Source organism: Crocodylus porosus, unplaced genomic scaffold (genome assembly GCF_001723895.1).
Source record: "Crocodylus porosus isolate Cpor-Errol unplaced genomic scaffold, CroPor_comp1, whole genome shotgun sequence".
In the NCBI taxonomy this organism is placed as follows: Eukaryota; Metazoa; Chordata; order Crocodylia; family Crocodylidae; genus Crocodylus; species Crocodylus porosus.
The window spans coordinates 38,629,738-38,653,870 of NW_017728907.1; the positions used below are offsets into that span (position 1 = coordinate 38,629,738).

Sequence of the window (24,133 nt, forward strand, 5' to 3'; positions counted from 1 at the left end):
GAAAGTGATTACCAGAATGTCAATCGCTGACTCCTCAACCTCCTTGAAGCATTCTGGGAATTTTAGTGCATTTTTTTTAATGCTAGGCCTTGCTTAGCATAAGCACTCTCTCACAATCAGGGGCTGGGTTGTAGGCTACTCTGTACCAAACACAATCAGATTTAAGTTCAAGTTCTGCAGTTCAGTTCTACTTAGGCAATGACACTGCTAATCCCTGACAGAAATCCAAAACTTCTGTAAAGCGAGGTGTTATTGATTCAATACTCAAAGTATTAATGTTTTGGAGAAAATCTGTCTTATAAACAATAAAATGAACTATGTTCCTTTTGAGTTCTTCTGTAGGGTGCACCTGTTCCTAGAGGAAAGAGAAAGACCAATCCCTTCAGGTTTCTTGAAGCCAGTCTTTGAAATATGTCCTCTCAGGCAGAATATTTGTTGAGAAACAAACGTTCTTCTTCCTCTCAGAAGAAATCTCTGCTATTCTTCTGAATATTGTAAGAGACCCTGGGTCACTTTGGCCTGAAGCACAATGGTACTCTAATTGCACCCCAACTGTTGTTTGGATGCTCTCATCTGCCAAACTAGTGTCTCTTCCCTGCACAGTTCCCCCTGAACTCAAACATGACAAATGTATAATAAACCTTCAGATACCCCAATATAAGTTATAGTTTCTTGCAATAACTGCAGGATATATAATCATTTTAAAATTCTTACGGTCTCCATTACTACGGTCCATAGCAACTACGGTCTCCATTACCTTGTCACAAAACAGCTCCCATTCTCTTGCACTAGGGAGATAACAATAGATTTGGAATGAGGCAAGACCACTACTTTTCCCTTAAAAATCTGTGGAGGTTTATGACTGGAATGTGAACATTGAGGATTTTGACTTCTCTTTGCACAGCCAGTTCATTCAACCTGTGACAAGATAGGGAATGTTAATGGGGAGCTGAGTTCATGATGTGGCATGCGTGCCATAAAGACTGAGGACAGCCTGATCCTAGCTAGAGTAGTACAAATTCAGAACTGCTGCATCCAGTTCTATGAAGTCACTCAGGGCATGGGCTTATGAACACATTACTGTGAGGTCATTTTCACTTATGGCAGGTAAGAGCATTTACACAGCCTGATTTACATTCCAGATGACCAGCCTGTTTCCCTGCATTTCCCACTTGTGTGTTCTAGCTACCCGTTGCCTCTTGTCTTATACTTTCATTGTAAGTTCTTGTGGTCTTTTTACTGCATCTGCATGGTGTATGCTTCTATTATATAACTGAGGTGCTTTGACATTACCACAATACAAACAACAAACATTATAAGGGGCCTGATTCAGCAGTGTGTAATTCTTGTTTCATTTCTACCAGTGATTTCTACCAGTGTGACAGAGTCCACTAATTTCAATGGTGTTACATCCATACAAAGCAGATGTAATGTAGTGGAGACTCAGGTTTCCTGTCCATATTGGCAGATTATTTGTCTCTTTTGTCAAACTAAATATTTGCTCAGGATGATAAACAGATATTTGACCAATCTGAGCCTGACTGAGACTTTTGTTGGGTTCTTTTATACCTGTACTTTATCTAATGAGTAATAAAAATGTGTTTCCATTGCAGCCTGTAGAGGTGGAAGTCCTCAATTCTGAGTATGGAAAGAATTTAGTTAAATTCCTTTACATTAGAAGAGAAGGCAAGAGACACTGCATTAAAGAAGTGGAGGTCTGTGCCCATATTAGACTGAATGAAGTCAAGGAGTACTTTCATGATGACAATAAGGATGTTATCCCTACTGACACCATCAAGAATGCCATCTACGCTATTGCAAAACAAAAAGGGGTAAATATATATTTAACTAATTTGCTTTACTATACTTTTTTATTTTTAACTTCCTGCAAAAGATTGATTCTTTTCTTTTACTGCTCTATTTTGTGCAGTTTCAAAGCTCACACAGTTCCAGAAGCTTTTCTTCAGGTAAAAGGTGAAAAGATTTTGTACGCAGTCAAAACCCCAATTCAGTCTTCTACATTCTTCTTCTTCATTGGCTTTCCAATTTGGCACTCAGATCCCTTTAAAAATTTTGAAGGGGATCTCTCCTTCCTCGAGTATTCCATTCTTTCATGACGTTCCTCACTTGGGTAGCTTGATTTGGTGCATAGGTGAAAATAATCTTTATTTTATATACATTTTGAATTTGATCAGATAGATCAAATAGATAGATCAGACAGCCCTTATGACTGGAATGTGAACATTGAGGGTTACGCTCTGTTTCAGAAGGACAAGATTGGGAGAAAAGGTGGTGGTATTGCCTTGTATGTCAAAAACATACTCTTGTCCCCTGGTCCAGGAGGAAGAGGAAGGCAAAGCAGGATGCATTTGAGTAAAGATGAAAGATTAAAGACACAGCACTGATATAATGGTGGGGAATTATTATAGGCCACCTACTCAGGAAGTATGAAGAACTCTTGAAGCAAGTGAAAAATCAGTCCAAAAGCTATGGGATGGTACTGATGGGACATTTACATTTTTCAGACATCTGCTGGAAGAACAAGGTAGCCAAAGAGAAAATGTCAAGCTGGTTCCTAACTTGTGTGGAGGGCACCTTTCTCTTCCTGAAAGTGGAGGAGACAACTAGGGGATCATCTATCTTTGATCATGTCCTGACCAACAGGGAAGAACTGGTGGGGGATGTGAAGATGTGGATAACTTGGGAGGAAGGGATCACAGTCTGAGAGAATTCCAGATCCTGAGACATGGAAAGCATAAGGTTAGAAAAATTAGGACGCTAGATTTCAAAAAGGCAGATTTCATTTGACTCAAGCATCTAACAGACTTAGTGTCATGAGAAGATAAATTGAGGGATAAAGGCACCCAGGAGGGCTGGGACCTTCTAAGGGGCACAATATTGGAAGCTCAACAAGAAACTGTCCCAACATAATGGGAGCATAAGAAGAATAGCAAGAGACCAACATGGCTTCATAAGGGGCTTCTAAAATGCCTCAAATGCAAAAGGAAAGTATGCAGGCGATGGAAGAATGGGTAGGTCACTGAGAACCCATACCAGGAAACAGCAAAAACCTGCAGAGACAAAATCAGGAAGGCAAAGATAAAGAATGAGTTGCACCTGGCAAAGGAGGTGAAGGACAACAAGAAGAGGTTCTATAAGTATGTTGTCCAGAAAAAAGGGACCAGGGAAGCTCTAGGTTAACAAACCAGGGGGAACCGCTAACTGAAGGTACAAAGAAGGCAGAGCTACTCAATAGCTACTTTGCCTCAGTCGTCACACAAAAATTAAGCTGCTAGCCACTTAATAGGGGAAGGTGGCAAGCTGAAGGAGAAGATAACAAAAAATAGTCAGATAGCTTTTGTTGTTGAATGAATTCAAGTCAGCAGGACTGGATGAGCTTCATCCCAGGGTCCTGAAGCAAGTAGCAGAGGAAATCTCTAAGCCCTTGACACCGATTGTCATGAAATCATGGGAAACCAGCCAGGTACTAGAGGATTGGAAAAGGGCCAATTTAGGTACCCTCTTTAAAGAAGGCAAGGAGGAGGACCTGGGGAACTACAGGTTGCTTAGCCTCACCTTAATACTTGGGAAGTTACTGGAGCATATGGACCTCTTTGCCATTTGAACTGGGGTAAACTGTTCACGTGGCTCCATCGCACGCCCTGCCCTGGCTTGACAGTGCCTGTTGGCTCCCTTTGCTTCACTTCTAGTGCTTTATTACATGAATTCTGTTTTCCATCTTTCTTGCGGTCATCAAGATACTCATCTGTGACAGTCTGCCACATGGCATCGGCATTGAGTACAGGATGGATGGAAACCTGTTCAATGTCTCCTGCTTCTGTTCCAAAACCAAAGTTACTCCGGCTTTGACCATGGAACTTCAGTATGCCGAGACTGTGCTGTCATTGCACATCTGGAGGAGGACCTACAAACAATCCTCAACTGCTTCCCTCAAGCATACCAGTTAAGGGATTAACCCTTAACATCAGCAAAGCAAAGGGTGCTTTGCCAGCCTGCTTTGGGCCAATCAACTCTCCCTGTCCATCAATGAGACAAAGATCCTCATTGATGGGCAGGAGCTGGAGAATGTTGAACACTTTGCATACCTTGGCAGCCATCTCTCAAAGAAGGCCAACATTGATGAGGAGAACCAGTATAGGATCCAATGTGCCAACTCTGCATTCAGAAGACTGTATCATCATGTGCTCAATGATCATAACATCAGGACTTGAACAGAGATCCTACTATATAAGGCTGTGGTAATCCCAACTCTTCTCTATGGCTATGAAGCTTGGGCTAGAGCTAACAGAACAAAGTTCAGTGTGGACAAATGCAAGGTGCTATACCTTGGGAGGAATAATCAAAAACACAAATACAAAATGGGGGACATATGGCTGGATGCAAACTCTATGGAAAAGGATTTGGGAGTCTTAGTAGACCACAGACTCAATATGAGTTGGCAGTGTGATGCAGGCGTACAAAAGATGAATGCAATTTTGGGCTGCATCAATAGAAGCCCCAGGTGCAAGACATGGGAGGTGATAGTGCCTCTTTTCTCACACTGGTTAGGCCTCATCTGGAGTACTGTGTGCAGTTCTGGGCTCCACATGTTAAAAAGGATGAGAAGCTAGAGAGGGTCCAGAGGTGGGTGACAAAGATGATCAAGTGCTTGGAAGGCAAGTCATATAAGAAGAGGAGCTAGGCATGTTCAGCTTGCACAAAAGACACTTATGAGGGGACATGATAACAGTCTTTAAATACTTGGAGGGCTGCCACAAAGAAGAAGAAAACACTTTTTGTCCTTTGCTGCAGAGACCAATGGCTTGAAGTTGCAGAAAAGTAAATTTAGATTGGATATCTGAAATAAAGTTTTTCACTGTGAAAATAATGAGGCAGGGGAATAGACTGCTCAAGGAAGTTGTGAACTCTCCATCACTGGAGGTGTTCAAGAATAGGGTGGACAGCCAATGGTCAGGTAAGATCTGGGCATAGCTATGCTTATATTCTACGATGGATATTTTCCATACTTCTTGGCTTTGCTGGTTGCTTTCCCCAGCCCCTTTTTTCCTGCTATATGTGTCGGGGTGTTTTTAAGCCTCCCCAGAGACATTGGGTATTGGCTGACATTGGTGTGCCAATTCTCCCGCTAGGAGCAAAGCCAAAGGTTCCTGCTTAGAGGGTCTTGCCCCTCTGCTCAGGGTCAGAATAAACACCATATTTGGGGTCAGGAAGGAATTTTACCCCATGGTCAGACTGACATGGACTGTGGGTGTTTTTGCCTTCTTCTGTAGCAGGGTGTATAGCCCTGTACCTAGGATCTGGTTTCATATTTATCTTCAGCTTTCTTTTAGTAGAATAGAAGTACATTCTTTATTAAAAACATTTACCTCCTATATATTGCTTTTCATTCACAGACTTCAAAGTGGTCTATGGTGTTAACAATAAAAACTTAGGATTCCGGACTAGCCCATGATAAGTGGTATTATCTTCCTCTAGTTTCATCAATGATTCTTTTAATCTCTTAGTTCTGACTAATTTAAGAATATCACACTGGATGCATCTACATGTGCACTTAATGTGCATGAATAAATTCCAGAGCGTGTTGCCCCCAAGCACACTGTTTGAATTTGCACCTGGGAGCAAACAACAATTCATGCACAGCACATGGAGCCCAGTCAGAGCAGGCCTGGGCTAGCAGGGGACTCAGGGGCTCAGCCTACCAGCTCAGGGCTGCTCTGACCAGGCTCCATGAGCTGAGGTGGGGGGAAGAGGGTTGGCTGAGGCACAAGTGTGCCTCAGCACAGGGGCTGCTCATGCTTCAGTCACAGCACGTGGAGCCCAGCTGGAGCAGTCTTAGGCTGACAGGCTGATTCCTAGGACCCCTGCCAGTCTAAGTTGCTCCGACTGGGTTTTGTGTGCTATAGCGGGCCTGGCTGGGCCATGAGTGTGCTTCATTGTGGGGGCTACATGCTGGATAGCCCCATGCTGAAGCACCCTCATTCCCCAGCCAGCCCCATCACTGTTTACACATGTGCTGCAGCGCAAGAAACAATGCCACCACAAGGTAGTACTTACGCATAGCTGGACTACCCTGTGGCAGCATGTATTAGTCTACTTTGACCTAATAGGGTTGCATGTGTAGACAGTGACATTTTACTGCAGAACTCATTAATCAGCTCTGCAGTAAATGCCTCATGAAGACATGCCCACTGTAGTCCCATTAATGAAACCCATTCTTTTGCCTTTACTGTTCTTCAATTAAATCATGTCATTCACCAGGAGATTTTTGACATGATAGCTTCTAAGAGTCAAGCTTCAGTAGTGGCTTTTCAACCCAATGACCCCAGCTTGCCCTATTATTTTCATGGAGTAGGTGCTACTGGATCTAAAGGAAAAGGAATCTTTGTTAACTGTGACTCAGTACCTACCTTCACAGTGTACAGTGTGTGATAACAAAGCATCTGAGTTTTCCATTCACCACAGAAAAATGCAGATTTTCTCCTTTTAAAGGAGAAAAATGTAGGAAACGGCAGGTTCCCCTTGTGGGCTGTCAGAGTTCCAGTGGGCAGGGCAGGACGCGGGCTGCCCATTGTGGTCTTGGTGCTCCCCACCCTGCTGCCTTCCTTCTGGGGCTTCTGCAGCCCAGCAGGCGAGACCCAGCATAGCAGGGCAGGGAAGCCTTTTGGAAGTACTAAAGCACAGCACAGTACAGATAATTACTGCACTGTGTGTATGGCAGACAGTTAGATTTCACTGCTACGTCACTGTGGTGGCATACTATATCCAGGGCACATGCCACTACGGTGATGTTCCTGGCGATCATGTGTAGGGCAATGTGTAGATGTGTCTGACAGCATTAAAATGATAAATATATCAATAAAACATTGTGTTTAATGGATACCTATATATATATATATATATATATAGTGGCATTTCATTTTAGTTGTGGAAAAACATGGATTTTAGGGTTTTATTAATCAGAGAATTTGCAGTGTTTTCTGTTTTTTAAAAGTCAGAAAATTTGTGATTTTTAAACAGAGAAAACTAGGATCCCTGGTGATAACCAAGCAGTTTAAATGTTTTAGGCTGTGTACATCCTGAATTAAATAAAAACCCTATTGTCTACAAATGTGTTTTACAATTGTTTAATTAACAATTGTATAATTAAGTATTAAACAAGATAAACTGTGCATGTTTCCATAAATTGGTAATTGGTGCTCCCTAATATCTTATTTATCTTCTTAGGTCCAAGTTATAGAAGAGTTTGCCCTGGATATTTGTAATCACTTCATCTCCTCATTTTGCCATGTGCTGTATGCCAAAGTCTTTATTCAAGAGTCACCATGGCACCGTCTACACCAGGTATAAAAAAAATGCCAGCACAATAATTTTATTTATTCTTTATGTTCTTATTTAGATCGCTTTTTAAGTTAAACCACAATTATTCATGATGATTTTACTTACAACTCTGCTCTAAATTTGTAGAACTGTGTTTCCCATGCCCATTCATTTATCTTTGCACCTGAAGGAATTCGTTTTTGTGAAGTTGAACTGTGTCGGAATGGTGAGAAAAACATCTTTAATTTTCCTACAAATGTATTCCTTCTTTGTTAATGTCTTTCTTGACTAAGAATGGAGACAGATTTAGAGATGATTGCAGTGATCAAAAGGTCCCCAGAACTATAAAACAAAGAAAGGAACACACTCAACACTTCTTAATATATGTCCACTGCTTCAGGCCTTGTTCCCATGAGTCACAAGATTACTCTCAACTAATGCAGGATCCAGTTTTAGATTATTATTATTTTACTAAATTCACAGACTCTATTCTACCTATTAGGCAAGTTGGGTATATGCAGTATGGAACATAGTAGTTCTGTTCTATTCTGCTTGCGTCCCTATAAAAACAGTTATTGCAAAAGCTGGGTGGGTTATCCTCCTCCTCCTTAATGCTATTTTGTGACTCAGACTTAAGGAGAAGGGGACAATGGTGTATCTACACACGCATTAGTGTGCTTTTGTTAATGTGCATTAAATCTACTACCTCCGGGTGCCTATACATGAGCTGGGAGGCTGCTCCAAAGCACTGTATTTACAGTGTGTCAGAGCAGACTCAATTAATTGAGTCTGCTGGAGTGTGATAATTACTGTGCTCAAGCCAGCCTCCATGCCCCATGCATCAGCGTCCCTGTGCTTCAACATGGCAGTGGGGGCACTTTAACTAGAGCTTGTTTGATGAGCTTGTGAGTAGTAGGAAAATGTGCATTAGCCTGTCTTAATGTGCATTAACTAAAGATTACGGGGCATTTATACACGTACCTTTGTTTGCTTCAACGCACCGGAAATCCAGTGCATCATAGCAGACTCAATTAATCAAGTCTGTGGACACACAACCTGATGTGCCTGGAGCTGCATCACATGCATTTGTATCAACAGTGGAATTTGCATCGGTGTGTAGAAAATGCCAGCAAAATGCTTTTTAACTAAAACACCTTCAATGCAAAAGTGGGCTGCCATAATTTTTTCAGTGCTGACGTGCATTTTGCCATTTATACAAATGCATGCACTGCAGCACCAGGTGTTTTCAGACGTGCCTGGCACTGTGGCACACATGTGTATACAAATGCCCATCGTTTTTAAGTGACGCTTATTTTGCATTAGCTCATTTTAAAGCACATTAGCTAAATAGCACTTTTTTAGTGATGCTTTAGTGCGCATTAAAATAGGCTAATGCACATTAAAGCACACGTGTAGACATACCCAGTGTGTTACAAAAATAGATGCAGTGAATGGGGTAGGATAAAATCACACTTAGGTACTTCATAGTTTCATAGTAGGTAGGGTCAGAAGGGACCTGAGCAGATTATCAAGTCTGACCTCCTGCCAGGGGCAGGAAAGAATGGTGGGGTCAAATGACCCCGGCTAGGTGATTATCTAGCCTCCTTCTGAAGACCCACAGGGTAGGGGTGAGCACCACTTCCCTTGGAAGTTGGTTCCAGATCCTAGCCACCCTGACAGTGAAGTAGTGCCTCCTGATATCTAGCCTGAATCTACTCTCGGTCAACTTATGGACATTATTCCTCGTTACTCCCAGTACTGCTCGGGGGAACTGGGACTCTCTCATAGCCTGCTGGCCCTCCTTGGCCAGCTTGTAGATGGCCCCCAGATCCCCCCTCAGCCTTCTCTTATGAGGTACCATAACCTCCGCTCGTAGGGTCTGCCTTCCTGCCCCGATCATGCGAGTGGCCCTCCTCTGGACCCTCTTGATGCTGTCCACATGTCTCCTGAAGTGCAATGCCCAGAACTGGATGCAGTACTCCAGCTGCAGCCTGACCAGTGTCGCATAGAGGGGGAGGATCACCTCCTTGGACCTACTCGTGATGCATCTGTGGATGCAAGACAAGGTTCAGTTCGCCTGCCTGCCTGTGTCCCCACATTGGCGGCCCATGTTCATTTTGGAATCAGTAATGGCTCCAAGATCCTTTTCTGCCTCTGCACTGATGAGAAGGGAGTTCCCCAGCCTGTACGTATGCTGCTGGTTCTTCCTCCCCAGGTGCATCACCTTGCACTTGTCAGTGCTGAATCCTATCCTGTTCTTGTCCGCCCACCCCTGTAACCTGTCTAGATCTAGTTGCAGATCATTTAGATGCCCGACAGGTAGGACAGTAGTAATTACAACCATTATGGACTAGATTCTAAGTACAAGGCACAGCTACTAGAAATCCTCACAGGAGTTAAGAAAATGACCTGCTTAAATTTATGCAATTATTGCCTACAATTTGTCCATTTGCATTTCTCTAACAAGTGGGACATTCCAAAATACATACTATTTAAGTCCAACTGCCTAGTTTGCACTAAGTCATGGATATGACTTAGTTTCATGTCTGAAAAGATGTAGTTTCAGTAGTATCATACCAGACTCTCAAAGGAGTCTCAACAACAGTAATTGTATCTTTATGCAAGCAACTTTTTATATAAGACTGTTTAAATGTTATGTGAAGTCTGCCACATTCTTTGCAAAACCAAAACCCCATTTGACTTCATTGCATGCTTTGGCTTGTTTGTGGGATGAAGACTTTAAGAGACTGTGTGCCATCAGGGACTGTGAGCAGGAGATAGACTCCTACTGCCAGGCCCTTCCTCCTCAGGAGACAGAGGGTAGAGCTCAGTCTCCCTCCAGGACAAGGGAGGACTCAGGGACCTCCCTTACTATCTACTCCAGGGCTTGGACTAAGGTGGTGAAGGGCCCCAAGGCCCATCACACCAAGGCCCCTGCCCTGCTGGAGCTCAGCAACAGGTATGAACCTCTTGCAGTCCCAGCAAACCCTGCTGTGTTGCCAGCTCCCACAGGCAACACAGACAATACTGTAGCTACCACCCCCGTTCTCCCCAAGACTAAACTCAAAGTGTTTGTTGTGGGAGACTCCATCCTGAAGGGGACTGAGGGGGTAATCTGCCGCCCTGACCCCTTAGTTTAGGAAGTCTGCTGCTTCTTGGGAGCCAGAATCTAAGACACTGTAGAGAAAATCCCTAAACTCCTCCAGCCCACTGATTGCTACCCCATGCTCCTCATCCATGTGGGCACCAATGACACGACTCAGAGAGCTCCCAGCTGGGTCATGAGGTACTACAGGGATTTGGGTGCGGGGCTTAAAGGTCTGGGGGTGCAGGTGGTGTTTTCTTTGATCCTCCCAATCTTGGGCTATGGGCTGAGGAGGGAGAGGAGGATCCAGGTGGTCAACCAAAGACTGTGGCACTGGTGTCATCGGGAAGGCTTTGGCTTCCATGACCATAGTCCACTCTTTGGAGAGAGAGGCAGCAAGCTGCTGGGAAGGGACAGCCTCCACCTCTCTCCGCTGGGGAAGAGGCTCTTCTCAGCCAGACTGGCTGACCTGCTCCAGCGGGCTTTAAACTAAGCGTGTCGGAGGATGGGGGGACTACTGCCACTGCTGGCCCACTGAGCAACCCTTGCAAAAGCCAGCGGGCCAAGGCATTTAAGGGAACCCACCCCAGCCCCAGCCCTGGAACAAAATGTAGGCAAGGCAAGGGCCCCCAAGGGGACACTTGCGTGTCTAGACACAAATGCCAGGAGCTTGGGGAATAAACAGGAGAAACTTGTTCTTCTGCTAAATGCAAATAACTATGATGTCATTGGAAAAAACGGAGACCAGGTGGGAATCTACCCATGACTGGGCCACAGGTATAGGTGGCTATACCCTGTACAGGAGGGATTGAGTGGTCAAAAGGGGCGGGGGCATAGCTCTCCATGTCAAGGAAAACTACACGTCCCTGCAAACTGACATTGACATTGGCACCCACGGTGGACAACTTGAGACCCTCTGGGTTAAAATCCATGGGGAACACAGCACAGGGGATACTATGGTGGGAGTTTACTACAGACCCCCTACCCAGGGTCAAGACCTTGACCAGGAGTTCACCCAGGAATTGGCTAAGGCTGCACGCTCCTGATGTATGATTGTCATGGGAGACTTTAACTACCTAGGCATCTCATGGGAGGAGCGCTCAGCCAAATCCGAGTGGTCGCAAAGCTCTCTCAAATGTGGATGACCTCTATCTGACGCAGGAAGTCTATGGGCTGACAAGGGGTAAAGCTCTGCTTGACCTTGTACTGGCAACTAGGGATGACCTAATCAGTGGCCTAAAGATCGAAGAGAAGCTGGGGTGACAGTGACCATGAGCTGATCACCTTCATCATCTGCCATAAAGCTGGCAAGTCAGTCAGTAATACAGAAGTCCTTGACTTTAGGAAAGCTAACTTTGACAAGCTCAGGAGGCTTGTCAGTGAGGCCCTACAGGGCCACAGTCCAAAGGGGAGGGGAGTTCAGGATGAGTGGTTGCTCCTCAAGGGAGCGAGCCTGGATGCACAAGCAAAGTCCATCTCGTCTCAGAGGAAAGGCAGCAAAAGGGCACAGCAGCCCCCTTAGCTCTCCAAGGAACTAGCAGACCTCGTGCCTAAAAAGAAAGACCTACAAAGGATGGAGGACTGGAACCACCAACCAAGGAGGAATACTCTGCTCTGGTCCTGACCTGCACAGAGCAAACCAGGAAAGCCAAGGTTAAGATAGAACTCCAGCTAGCTACAAATATCAAGGACAATAAAAAAATCCTTTTTTAGATATGTGGGGAGCTGGAGGAAAAGCAAGGGCAACATTGGACCCCCGCTAAACCAGATGGGGCAACTGACAACTGATGCCCAGGAAAAAATGAACTTGCTAATTGGGTACTTTGCATCAGTTTTTCACTGAGTTTCTCATCAGTTTCTCATGAGACACCCCTACCCACTGAGTTTGCATCAGTTTCTCATGAGACACCCCTACCCACTGTGGGTCAGGGAGGCTCAGGTGAGGGAGATTCCTTACCCTCCATTGAAGCTGACCTCAAGAAGGAACACCTTGACAGACTGGACACCTTCAAGTCAGCTGGCCCTGACAGTTTACACCCCAGGGTACTCAAGTAGCTGGCAAACATCATAGCTCAGCCCCTGGCAAGGATCTTTGAGAGCTCTTGGCACTCTGGTGAAGTGCCCAATGATTGGAAGAGGGCCAATGTGGTGCTGATCTTCAAGAAAGGGAGGAAAGTGGATCCAGCTAACTATAGGTCTATCAGCCTTAACTCTATCCTGGGGATGGTCTTGGAAAATATTATCAAAGAGGCCATCCTTAACAGACTAGCTGAAAGGAATATCCTGAGGGATAGCCAGCCTGGGTTTGTTGTGGGTAGATCTTGCTTGAGCAATCTCATTTCCTTTTACAACCAGATGACCTATCACCTGGACAAGGGGGAAGAGATTGACATTGTATATCTTGACTTTAAAAAAGCCTTTGATCTGGTATCCCACGATCACCTCTTGGCTAAACTGGCTAACTGTGGCCTCAACCGTACCACAATCTGCTGGCTGGGGAATTGGCTATGCAGTAGGACCCAGAGGGTGGTGGTGACGGGAGCCAATCATTGTGGTGCCCTGTGACCAGTGGGGTCCCTTAAGGCTCTGTCCTAGGGCCTGTACTATTTAACATTTTCATCAGTGATGTGGACATTGGTGTCAGAAGTGTACTGGTAAAGTTTGCAGATGACACCAAACTCTGGGGTAAAGCATCCACACCTGAGGACAGGAGGGAGATCCAGGCAGACCTTGACAGGCTCAGCAAATGGGTGGGCAAGAACCTGATGGTGTTTAATACCGAAAAATACAAGGTTCTCTACCTTGGCAGGAAAAATCTGCAGCATGCTTATAGGTTTGGCAGTGCTACGCTGGCTAACACCACAGCTGAAAGGGACTTGGGGGTCATGATTGACCACAAGATGAACATGAGCCTTCACTGTGATACTGTGGCTAGTAAAGTGACCAAAACACTGGCTTACTTCCATAGAAGCTTCTCAAGAAAATCCCTGGACGTCATTCTCCCATTGTACTCGGTCTTGGTGAGGCCGCAGCTGGAGTACTGCATCCAGTGTTGGGCTCCACAATTCAAAAAGGACATGGAGAAGCTTGAGAGAGTCCAGAGAAGAGCCACGCGCATGATCAGAGGTCAGGAAAACAGACCTTATGATGGATGAGAGGCTGAGAGCCATGGGACTCTTCAGCCTGGAAAAGCGCAGGCTCAGGGGTGATCTGATGGCCACCTATAAGTTTATCAGGGATGCTCACCAGGATCTGGGGGAATGTCTGTTCACCAGAGTGCCCCAAGGGATGACAAGATTGAATGGTCACAAACTCCACTGCGACCAATTCAGGCTGGACAGAAGAAAGAACTTCTTCACTGTCTAAGCTTCCAAGGTTTGGAATAGACTGGAAGCAGTTGAAGCACCCACTTTGAATGCCTTCAAGACACTTATCTTGCTGGGATCCTATGATCCCTGCCGACTTTCTGCCCCTGGAGTAGGGGGCTGGACTCAATGATCCTCTGGGGTCCCTTCCAGCCCAAACGTCATGAAATCTATGAAGGGAGGCAGGCCCACAATTGATGTAGATAAAGTAAGAGAACACCTTGAGAGGCTTGACATCCATAAGTCCATGGCCCAGACAGATTGCACCCGAGAGTCTTAAAAGAGCTGGTGGACATCATAGCATGTCCTGTGGCCAAGGTATTTGAAAGCTATGGTGCTTGGGTGATGTACCAGAAGACTGGAAAAGAGCCAAGCTGGTCTCAATCTTCAAGAAAGGGAGAAAAAAAGATCCAGGGAATTACCAAAGGGTACTAGTTGATGGGAACAAGACAACGTGGTGCAAAGTTACCAGCGGACTCCCCCAGGGCTCAGTGCTCAGGCTGGTACTCCTCAATATCTTCATTAATGATCTGGTTTTGGGCATCAGATGCAGACTGGCAAAATTTGCAGATGACACTAAACTATGGTGGGAGATGGTCACGCTGGAGGACAGGCTGGGGATACAGGCTGACCTGGACATGCTTGCAATGTGGGTTGATCAAAACCTGATGGCATTCAATGTAGAGAAATGCAGGGTACTCTACCTTGGGAGGAAAAAACAGCATCATACTTGTCGGCTCAGTGGTGCTACGCTCATTAGCACTGTGTCTGAAAGAGACTTGGGGGTCTTGATTGACCACAAAATGAACATGAGCCACCAGTGCAATGCCATGGCTGGCAAAGCGAACCAAACTCTGTCATGCAACTACTGATGCATCTCGAGCAAAACCAGGGATATCATCCTCTTGTTTTACTCGGCCTTAGTGAGGCCGCAGCTGAAATACTGCATCCAGTCTTGGGCCCCCTCTTCAGGAGGGATGTGGATAATCTCGAGAGAGTCCAGAGGAGAGCCACCTGCATGATCAAAGGCCAAGAGAGCAAGCCTTATGAGGAGGGGCTGAGGTACATGGGACTCTTCAGCCTGGCGAAGAGAAGGCTCAGCAGGGGGACTTGGTGGCAGCCTTTACGTATATGGGAGGCAAAGGGGGCACCAGGAACTGGGAGAACAGCTGTTCACCAGGGCTACCCCAGGGGATAACTAGGTCTAACGGCCACAAAATTCTAGAAGGCTGATTCAGACTCAATATATGGAAAACTTTCTTTACAGTCTGAGTGTCCAAGGTCTGGAACCCCCCAGACTCCCCCCAGAGGTGGTGCAAGCACCTACTCTGGACTAATTCAAAAGGCATTTGTATATTTATCTTGCTGGGATCATTTGATCCCTGCAGACTTCCTGCTTCTGGCAGGGGGGCTGGACTTCATGATCTCATAAGGTCCTTTCCAGCCCCTAATGTCTATGACATTTATGAAAGATAAAACGTCCATGTATTACATGTCTCGTTCTACCAAACTGAATGTGGCAGTTCCATCCAGTTGTGACTGCTCTCAAGTGATCGAAAGATTTAGATGTGGTGATGATTTGTGTGTTGCGTAATATCAGATTACTGAGAACTGGACTGGGATCACTGCAAGTGCCTAGAACGGTGGTCCTAGAATCAAGCTTCTAGGCACTACGGCAATACACTCAACAACTACTAACCAGCCATCAGACAGGAACGATATTTAATTGCTACTGACCTTGGCTGGATTCAGACTGGTACCTTGGGGGTGACCTTGGAGACTCTACAGTTGTTAGCAATCCTATACTTCACCCAGTTCTTCCCTGTTTCATGGTGCTGGTAGTACTGGAAAAGACCCCTATTCAGTTATCTAACATGTCCATTTGTATCATGGTAGGGCCAGTGCCATTTCTGGACAGCAAACATTTCTGACAGGCTTACTCTATTTGGTATGTCTATTGGTAGAAAAGGTAGAGTCCAGTACAAATGTCCCAGGTATATTGGCTTCAGTTATTTCTGTTTCTGGAGACATTAATGGTTACTACGTTTTTGGCAGCATGAGCAGCACAGACTTGGGTTTCCTCATCCTTCTACAAAAAATTCTCTTCTTACTTGTCTGGCCAGCATTGAGAAATAAATCTGCATGAAATTAACATGTTTACATTGTTTTCTGGAAAATCTCCTGCTTTTAATATTCTGGTAGGATCTAAATTCTCCAGCACGTAAAAACTCACCACCAAAGCTTTATATACTGGATGTACACAAGCTGCAAATGTTTACAAGCAAAAACCATTTACCAGAACTCAGTACAATGACTTGCCATTGATTCTACATCTCTCTGCTTCTTTCTTGTTTTTCTTGCATAAATTGGCAGTCATGCTAGGAAAGAGTTTTAAATGCTTTCTTTTTTTTCTTGAAAGATAATTCTCTAGGTCTTTAATGTTCTTCCTACACACCAGCCATAAAAATGTCTCTCTCAGGGTCCATCTAGACATTCAGGTAAAGGTATGATAGGACCTAATATACAATCTACACAATTGCATCTCCTGCCATGCCACGTTAATGGCAGGAAGCATGACTGCAGGATCCAGCATCAGATCCACTCATGCCTTACTGCATTATCCTACCATGAGCCTGGGTTCCTCCATGCACCAGCTCCTGCCCTGCAAATGGAAGACCCATCAGGTGATGGGACTCCCAGCCACAGCAGCCCAGGGCAGGGTGCCATAGCTGCAAGTTCCTTCAGCTGTGGGACTCGCAGGTGTTGCAGCACATGATGTATCCACATGGCTGGGAGCTGACGGGGCTTCCAGCCACAGGGGCACAGGTATGCTAGATGTGCAAAAGCTGGATAGAAACCAGCTATAATGTTAGTACACATTTTCCAGTTCTAATTTTATAACTGGACAGACCTTTTTATGGCATGATAGTTCATTTGCATGTGTAGCCAGTTTAAATTAACTGCGCAATTAATCCAGTAATTGCATCATTCATGTAATGATAGGGGGGAGGCTCAGTCAACCATCTGCCTTTTTGCTGTGCCAGTAAAAGAAGCCCTGTGAGAATTAATAGGGTCATAAGCTTATTTCTTTACTAACTCATCAGACATCATAAAGAAGTTTTTGTCAACCAAAAACACAATGGTAAATTTAACTGACCGAGCATTTAACAACAAAAAAGAGAACATAAAGGACTAATGCACTGGGGTCATAAAATATGATATTTATTGTTCAGATAAATGTTGCAGCGGTGTTGGGACACCATTATGAACTTAAGATGATAGGTAAGTAGACAGCATTATCTATGTTCCAGGTTATAAAGGACTCCTTTTATCAAGTCAGTCTTTTGTTCCCAAAGTTACATAAATCATGAGCCTCCTTGATCATGTCTGCAATGCATGGATATTTACACAGCACTTTAAGTTCTTCCCAGGCATGCCCTGGGCTGTGAGTAAAACCTAGTATGTCTTGTTTCAGGGTGATCATATTTGGTTCTTTTCCAAATCCTGGTAAGAAATGGAGGCAGCATCTCCAGGAAATCATAGATACACTTCTTAAAATAGGTTTAAGATAACAATGAATGAAAAGGAAAGGAGTACAGTATGTGCAGAATAAAGTATCTTTGTTTCAGACAATGTAGCATAGACCATTTTAAACATATTTTATACCAAGTAGAGAAATGTTCAAAGAAAAGAAATCCATTACACTCTTTTTCATATATTCTTCTGAAGGCAAGAACCAATTCAGCTAAGCATGTGTCTATATAGGAGCCTACAGATGTGCCTGCAGCTTGTGTAGACATATCCAACCTGGTTCTAAACTGCCGTGTCACTATGGTGGCTTCTTCTGCAGCTGAGTACTTATCCAGGGTGCTGGAGAGGCTTGTGCTGTTTGCATCGAAGGCCATGCTGCTATAGCTAGACTGCTGCTAGTACCCAAGTTGCATTAAAGCATGTCTACGCTGGCTTCTGTACTGTGTTTGAGAGCCACCAGGAAACCACCCATTTGCTTCATCTCATCACATGCCAACTCACAAAATGAGGCAATAAAACTACGTTAGAACAGTGCTAAGTGTCAGTCCAGAACCATTTAGGCTCTCTGGATCTCTTGCCTTGAGATGGGATATGCATGGCATGGGAGCAAGCGGCAGGAAGAGGGGCTCATGCTCCACAGCAGGGCTCCCAGGCATGGCTTGGTGAGTGGGAGACAGAGAACAACTTCTAGTTTTCACATCCAAATAAAATAATTAAGATACAGCTACAGATCCAGATATCACTGATAGAAGGAAAACAGGTTGATTTTCAGATTCTATATTGTGTCTGTAGAGCTGATGGGAGAAAAAAAAAATCAAACTTTTCCCCCAGATGATCGAATCAAATGGCAGGATGTTTAAACTGGTCAAACTTAATATGAAAAATCATTGAGGAAAAAATAAACGTGAAGCATCATGATTAGAACTAGTCAGAGAAGGTCTTAGCCTGGGCAACTGGTGCCTACTGAGTTGGGGGGGTCACTTGCCCCCCCAGCAGACAGTCAGTGACCGGGTGGGGGGGTCCCCTGCAGCCGATCTTGCCGACCTACAACTGGCACTTCTGGGTGCCGCTGGCACTTCCAGGCAAGCCTCTGGCACTTCAGGGTCAGTGGGACTGGCCACAGAAGGACCACTTCTCCTGGTGCATTCCCTGGTCGGCACTCTCAGGGGAGTGCACGAAGGCTCTCGCCTGCCACCACCCCTGCCCAGGAACACTGGCTGTCAGGGGGTGCACTACCGCTCTCAGGGAGTACACATGCACCCTCATGCACCTTCTGTGCATCACCACTGGGTCTTGGTTTTCCTACAAATGATTTCAAGTTTTGTTAAAAAATAAAAACAAAAACACATCCCACCCCCGAATCATCCCAAAAGAAATTCAGCACTTCCTAGGGAAAACAAAATACTTCATGAAAAGTTTCTGTTTCTAGAGTCCCATTCTGGAGACATCTTGGCATAGTACCACAAGCTGCACGTACATGAGATCATTATGAACAATTTGTGTAACCAGTAACAATTTTCCAGTGCATAGCTCCATTTGGCACTAATGAGAGCTCTTGAGTATCTCTGTAGAAATCAACTATGAAAGAGATTTGATTTTTACCTGAGTTCTTAGCCAGTCAGAAAAAAATCGTAAGCAAAAAAAAAAAAAAAAAGGGATTTTTTCAGTTAATACAATCAACTGGATTAGACCATGAAACTTCTTGGTGGGATCATCCAAATGATTTTTCAAAATAAAAAGCTAGAAGGCTTCTTGGAGACTATAATCTTTGCAATGCTACAGTGGATCTTCAGCACAATATTTCATATGTAGCTGTCAAGACTGTGGGCAGTCAACTTGTTCACGTTAGAAGTACCTGTGTGCACTAAAACCAGTGTATGAGGCTAGTTACACAAATAGTAAGGGAGCTTCCAGGCGAGCACGCACCTGCGGTTTGCAGCACTGCAGACACCTGCAGCACCACAAACCACACGTCACACATACAGGTGTTCCCCACGCTGGTAATTTGCAACACAGGGGGGGGGGGGGGGGTTTGACACTGGGAGATCCTGGTGTCAAAATAACCCACAGCACAAAAAAGCAGGGTGACACACGTGGTGGCAGTGTGCACTGCCTGCAACCGGAGCCTGGCTGGCCAAAGCCATGCTCTGGCTGCCAGCCAGGCTCTGTGCACCTGGATAGCTGCTGCTGGAGCCCCAGAAGGCCCCCACATAGGGCTTCTGGGGCCAGCCCAGGTGCTCACCCCATCCTCCACTACCCCACCCAGGGCAACTTGCTGCACACCAGAACACACATGCATGGGTATTGCCCAAGGGCAAGTAGAAGTGGCAGAACTATGTGCCACTACTATTTGACCTGGGGAAATGTACATGCTTGCTTGTCTGGATGTGCCCCAAGTGTGCACCTCAGCTGCTTGTCCTTTTGATTTAGGAAATGCACAACTTACATGGGAATAGAGCGAATGCTGGCTCTGGAGCTGACACTGCGCACCTTGAAACTCATCTTTTCCTTCTGGTATTTTTTGGTTATAGCTTCCCCAGTTATTTTCTCTGGAATTAAAGACCTGAAACTTATGAAGACAACACAGTCTGGATTTGAAAACTTCCACAGGGACAAATACACCACGCTTCCTGAAAGACGGGACAGGGTGTTGTGTGCAGAACTATTCCTCAAGTGGAACTATTTGGAATGCACAGATGTTGACTTTGACTGCATCTGGTATGTACCAAATTGAGTGATATCTGATGGCTTATTCTTGATTTCCTCTACAAAAGTCCAGATCTTCCATGTGTAGAAGGTACTGCTAAAAGACCGTGCCTTCAAACCAAGCCCACATTTTGTTACAATTAAATCTGCCCTGTTTAGATTTTTTGGTGCTGATTTTCACTGACAGACCACCCACAGCTCTCACCCAAATAAAGTGTGAGTATTCAGTACTTCAGTAATGCAAATTGATATAGATCCATGGAGCTATGCAGATTTAAACCCACTAGTGATCTGGCAGCTCTGTTTTGAACTGGATAGTTTGCTTTTGGAAACAGAACACTTAAAATATGAAGTCTCATCAAGTTTGCTAAATACCTCATAATAAAGCACACGCTTTCTTTATTATAGGGTTGTGTGAAAGGAGGTTCAGGTTGGCAGAGGAAGGGGCTTAATTCAAACATACAAGTAATAAGTAAGATCTATGGTCAGTAACTTTGGATCTGTACTTTTATCAATTATTTTCAGGAACACTGCTCGAGAGTGTGTCCTCGAGGCATTTTCTGGGCCACCTGACTGTGGAAAGTACTCACCCTCTTACCAGAAGACTGTCAATGATATTCAGATGCTCATCCTGGAAAAAGTTCCACAGGTCTTGCTTTCTTGGGTTAACATTTTCCTTAAACAACAAATACAGGTGTAGGTCCACTGAAAGGGCTGAGCTAACACAATCTATGCTCTAATTTGTTTAAATAATCTCAGCAGAAAACCTGAACTGTCTGAAGATACAGCTAGGTGTTCTGGGAAAATATGAATCTGCCCAAATCCTCCATTGTGCGAGGCAGTGATACTTCCTATAAAGGTAACAGGAGAGAAGGGCACTTAGCATTTCACAGGATAAGACTGAAAAATAAAAGGAAAGAGTGAAGCATGGCCCCAACTTTACATTGAACAATAGCATGCTGTAAGAAACACTATACTTTGCTTTCCCTGTGGTTCTCAGTTTTAACTTCTTAATTTTCTGTTGCTGAGAACAATGCCAGAGAGTCAGACAGTATGCTGCCAGTGAGCTACAGGCTGGGGGCCACAGGTATAGGACAAATGCTCACATATTTCTAAAATGGATCCACTTGATCATCTGCACTCATTTTCCATGTGGCATTTTTCCACTGTTTCTTGTTGCAACCAGTGGATACTTTATCCAATTGCCATGTGGGACAGTACTGTCATAAACTGTGACATTTACTCTTTGGTTTCAGGTAGATATAATTGAAACTACTTTGAACAACATTTTTTATGAAATAGTAGACATGAAGAAGCTGGGATTCCCCAACAATAAAGAAGTAAGTAAATATGAATGCACTGAATCATCAGAAAAGCCTAACCCATTACATCTGATTGTAATCTTATGTAAAACAAGAGTTAAGACTCATTTTGATCTTGCATTTAAAGGGGATTAATCTTGCATATGGATTGCAGAGTCTTACCAATTGTTCTCACATGCTGCTGCTAAGAGCTCATGTAGGGTTGAATCCATTTTAGACCAAAGGACATTTTATTTATTACCATTATGGAAAGCACTATTGAAAGAGAACAATTATTTTTTCTACAGAGTTTGATGTTTAGTGAATAGGTTAATCTGCATAGTTTTGAACTGGCATAAAATGTTTGGTAACTCAAATATAAAGCTCTGAAGCTTGATTTGCTATTTCACTACAGCAGCTTTCTCACTTTCATGACCTCTTAGAGTGCTTCCCCAGGCCAGCTGAAAATCAAGTTACCCCAATGTGAAAATCAAGTTACCCCAACGTAAAACTGACATATCTGTGAAGAAGGGCAACCATAAAAATCAAATAGCCTAATTTTTCTTGCAGTTAACTGGATTAGAGTCTCTTCCTTCACTACTTTTACTATTGCACCCTTCAGAATAGACATTAAAGGTCAATAGCAAAATCCCCTAGTGACTTCAAATAGGGCAGGAATGTTTCCTTTGATCATGATGTTTTGAGTTTCATATTTATTTCAGTGCTATGAAATCTCAGCTGGAATTGGGTATGCCAGCTGGAAAGAGTTATTCATCTCTGTCACCTTATGTTCAGGTTCTGACTCCAGTGGAGGCTCCATTTGGTACATGCACTTGCATACTCCGTAGGAGTAAGTGCTTAGAAGCGCAAGGCCAAGATGAAGGACATGAGAAGCAATCAGCTGGATGGACGCATCGACATCAGATGAGCTAAAATGCTTGGGCTCTGTTGACACACACCGGACGAATTTACCACGTGGCTTTCTTTACTATGGTTGTTCATTCTAATCCTTGTCCCTTTTTCCTATCTCCTGAATTTTGCCTCCACAAAATTAGAGGATTTTCAAAGGAACCTAAAGAATTACAAAACCAAATCCCATTGAATCTAAGGTGATTTGATCACATAATTCCACTAGGTCACTGAAAACCCCAGTCAAAAACATTAGAATTAGGTCATTAGAAAACAACTGTTTTCATGCTTATGGTCAGTGAGTTAGATAATGTCTCTAAAGCACTTTGTAATGTAAAAAACCCTGAATTCTAGAAATTATTATTTATGTTTTTGCATCCCTTTATTGACATGAAAATGCATATAAAAACAAAAGCCCAGATCCTTAACTAATGTAAACAGGGATGCTTTGGTGGAGTTGCATTTATTTATACAGCAGATGATCTGGCCTGATGTTTATAAATTTAATAATTGAGATTATGACTTATATTATCGATTAGCCCCTGATGTCTTCACAAAACAAATGAAGAAACAAAGCAAACATCTATCTAAATACAATATCTGCTTACAATAATAATTGTACAGATGTTGACTAATTTCTTTTTAAGTGTTCTAATTATATGGTTTCTGCTTTCTTATTTATCAGATAACCAGATATGGGGGTTTATACAACTATACAATTACTTCTATGTTAATCATTTAAGTGCTTGAGGTAGCGGGCTATTTTTGTGGGGTAATCTAGTTTATCTTTTTTAATGTAACAATATAGTCATGATTTTTGTGCAGACTGAAATTAACTCAAGAAACAAGCGAATGCCTTGTGGAACAGAAAAATAGGTAGACAGTTTACTTTATTTACAACGTTTTAAAATGTTAGTTACTTCAGGACATAGTTTTGAACAGAGATACTTAATAGTAAAACCAGCACATCTTGTACCTACATCTCACCACCTGAAGCTAACACATTTACATGAGAAATCCTGCTGAACTCCTCTTCGCTTGTAATTCTGACTTCAATTTCCCAGAGTGGAATTTTTGAAGGTGTTGAAGTAAAACAGAAATGCAGATTCATGTTACTAAGTCACTTAACCTGTTTAGATATCGCAACCTAAATAAATGTCTTTGTGCCTTAAACGTCTCACCCAGGATATTTAGAATTGTGTCATTCTCCTGTGCTTTACCATCTACACTGACTTGCACTGAACCTTGGGAACACATCCTGAATGGCTTTTGGGGACCTAGGAGGTTGCTTTGCAACACAGAAATGAGCCATCTCTCACTGTACGCTGTTCTACCTCCTATAAGAAAAAGGATTGTTCATCAGGATGTGATACCTCACTAGAGACAAACACTAGAGATCACATCAAGGGATGAATTTTCTGCTGCTAAGCTCTTTGTTTGGGGTGGTTACCAGTTGATTTAAGGCATTTGAGCTAGTATACTTTTAACCTTTTGTGGGCATGTTTCTTCCTGCCTTAGATTGCTTATTGTATTGCACTGAAGGGTTTTGTTCCTTTATCAATTCTGATGTATTATAATATAATGATAGCATAGACCTGGAGTGTATCTATATATCTGAGTGGGAAAATAAAAAGCAAAGTTAAAAAAGTACCATTTGTTATTTATTTAAAGATTGACACATATGGCTTTCCTAAAAACGAATACATACTAGATAATATAACTAACATTAGTTTAAGACCAGTCCCAAAAAACATGAACAGCTTTGTTATTTTTTATATGAATAAAAATTGAGTGTGTGCGTTATATGAGTGTGTGCATGTGCCTGCATGCGTGTGTGTTATACATAGAATCTCTCCAGAACATTTCATTACTGGCTTATTTCTAAAGCAGGAAACCTA

General features: G+C 43.6%; 1 protein-coding gene across 1 annotated transcript in view; it reads left to right on the forward strand.

The window, feature by feature from the left end:
* The window catches only part of LOC109307346 (uricase-like), a 52,451-nt gene extending 28,569 nt beyond the window's left edge, over nucleotides 1–23,882 (forward strand). The window contains exons 2-8 of the mRNA XM_019531186.1: nucleotides 1,614–1,832; nucleotides 7,246–7,362; nucleotides 7,486–7,564; nucleotides 19,851–20,037; nucleotides 20,551–20,674; nucleotides 21,282–21,365; nucleotides 22,122–23,882. Of these exons, the coding sequence (XP_019386731.1) occupies nucleotides 1,614–1,832; nucleotides 7,246–7,362; nucleotides 7,486–7,564; nucleotides 19,851–20,037; nucleotides 20,551–20,674; nucleotides 21,282–21,365; nucleotides 22,122–22,259 (948 nt within the window). The 3' untranslated portion in view covers nucleotides 22,260–23,882. The remainder of the gene's footprint in view (nucleotides 1–1,613; nucleotides 1,833–7,245; nucleotides 7,363–7,485; nucleotides 7,565–19,850; nucleotides 20,038–20,550; nucleotides 20,675–21,281; nucleotides 21,366–22,121) is intronic.
* The last annotated feature ends 251 nt before the right edge of the window (nucleotides 23,883–24,133 follow it).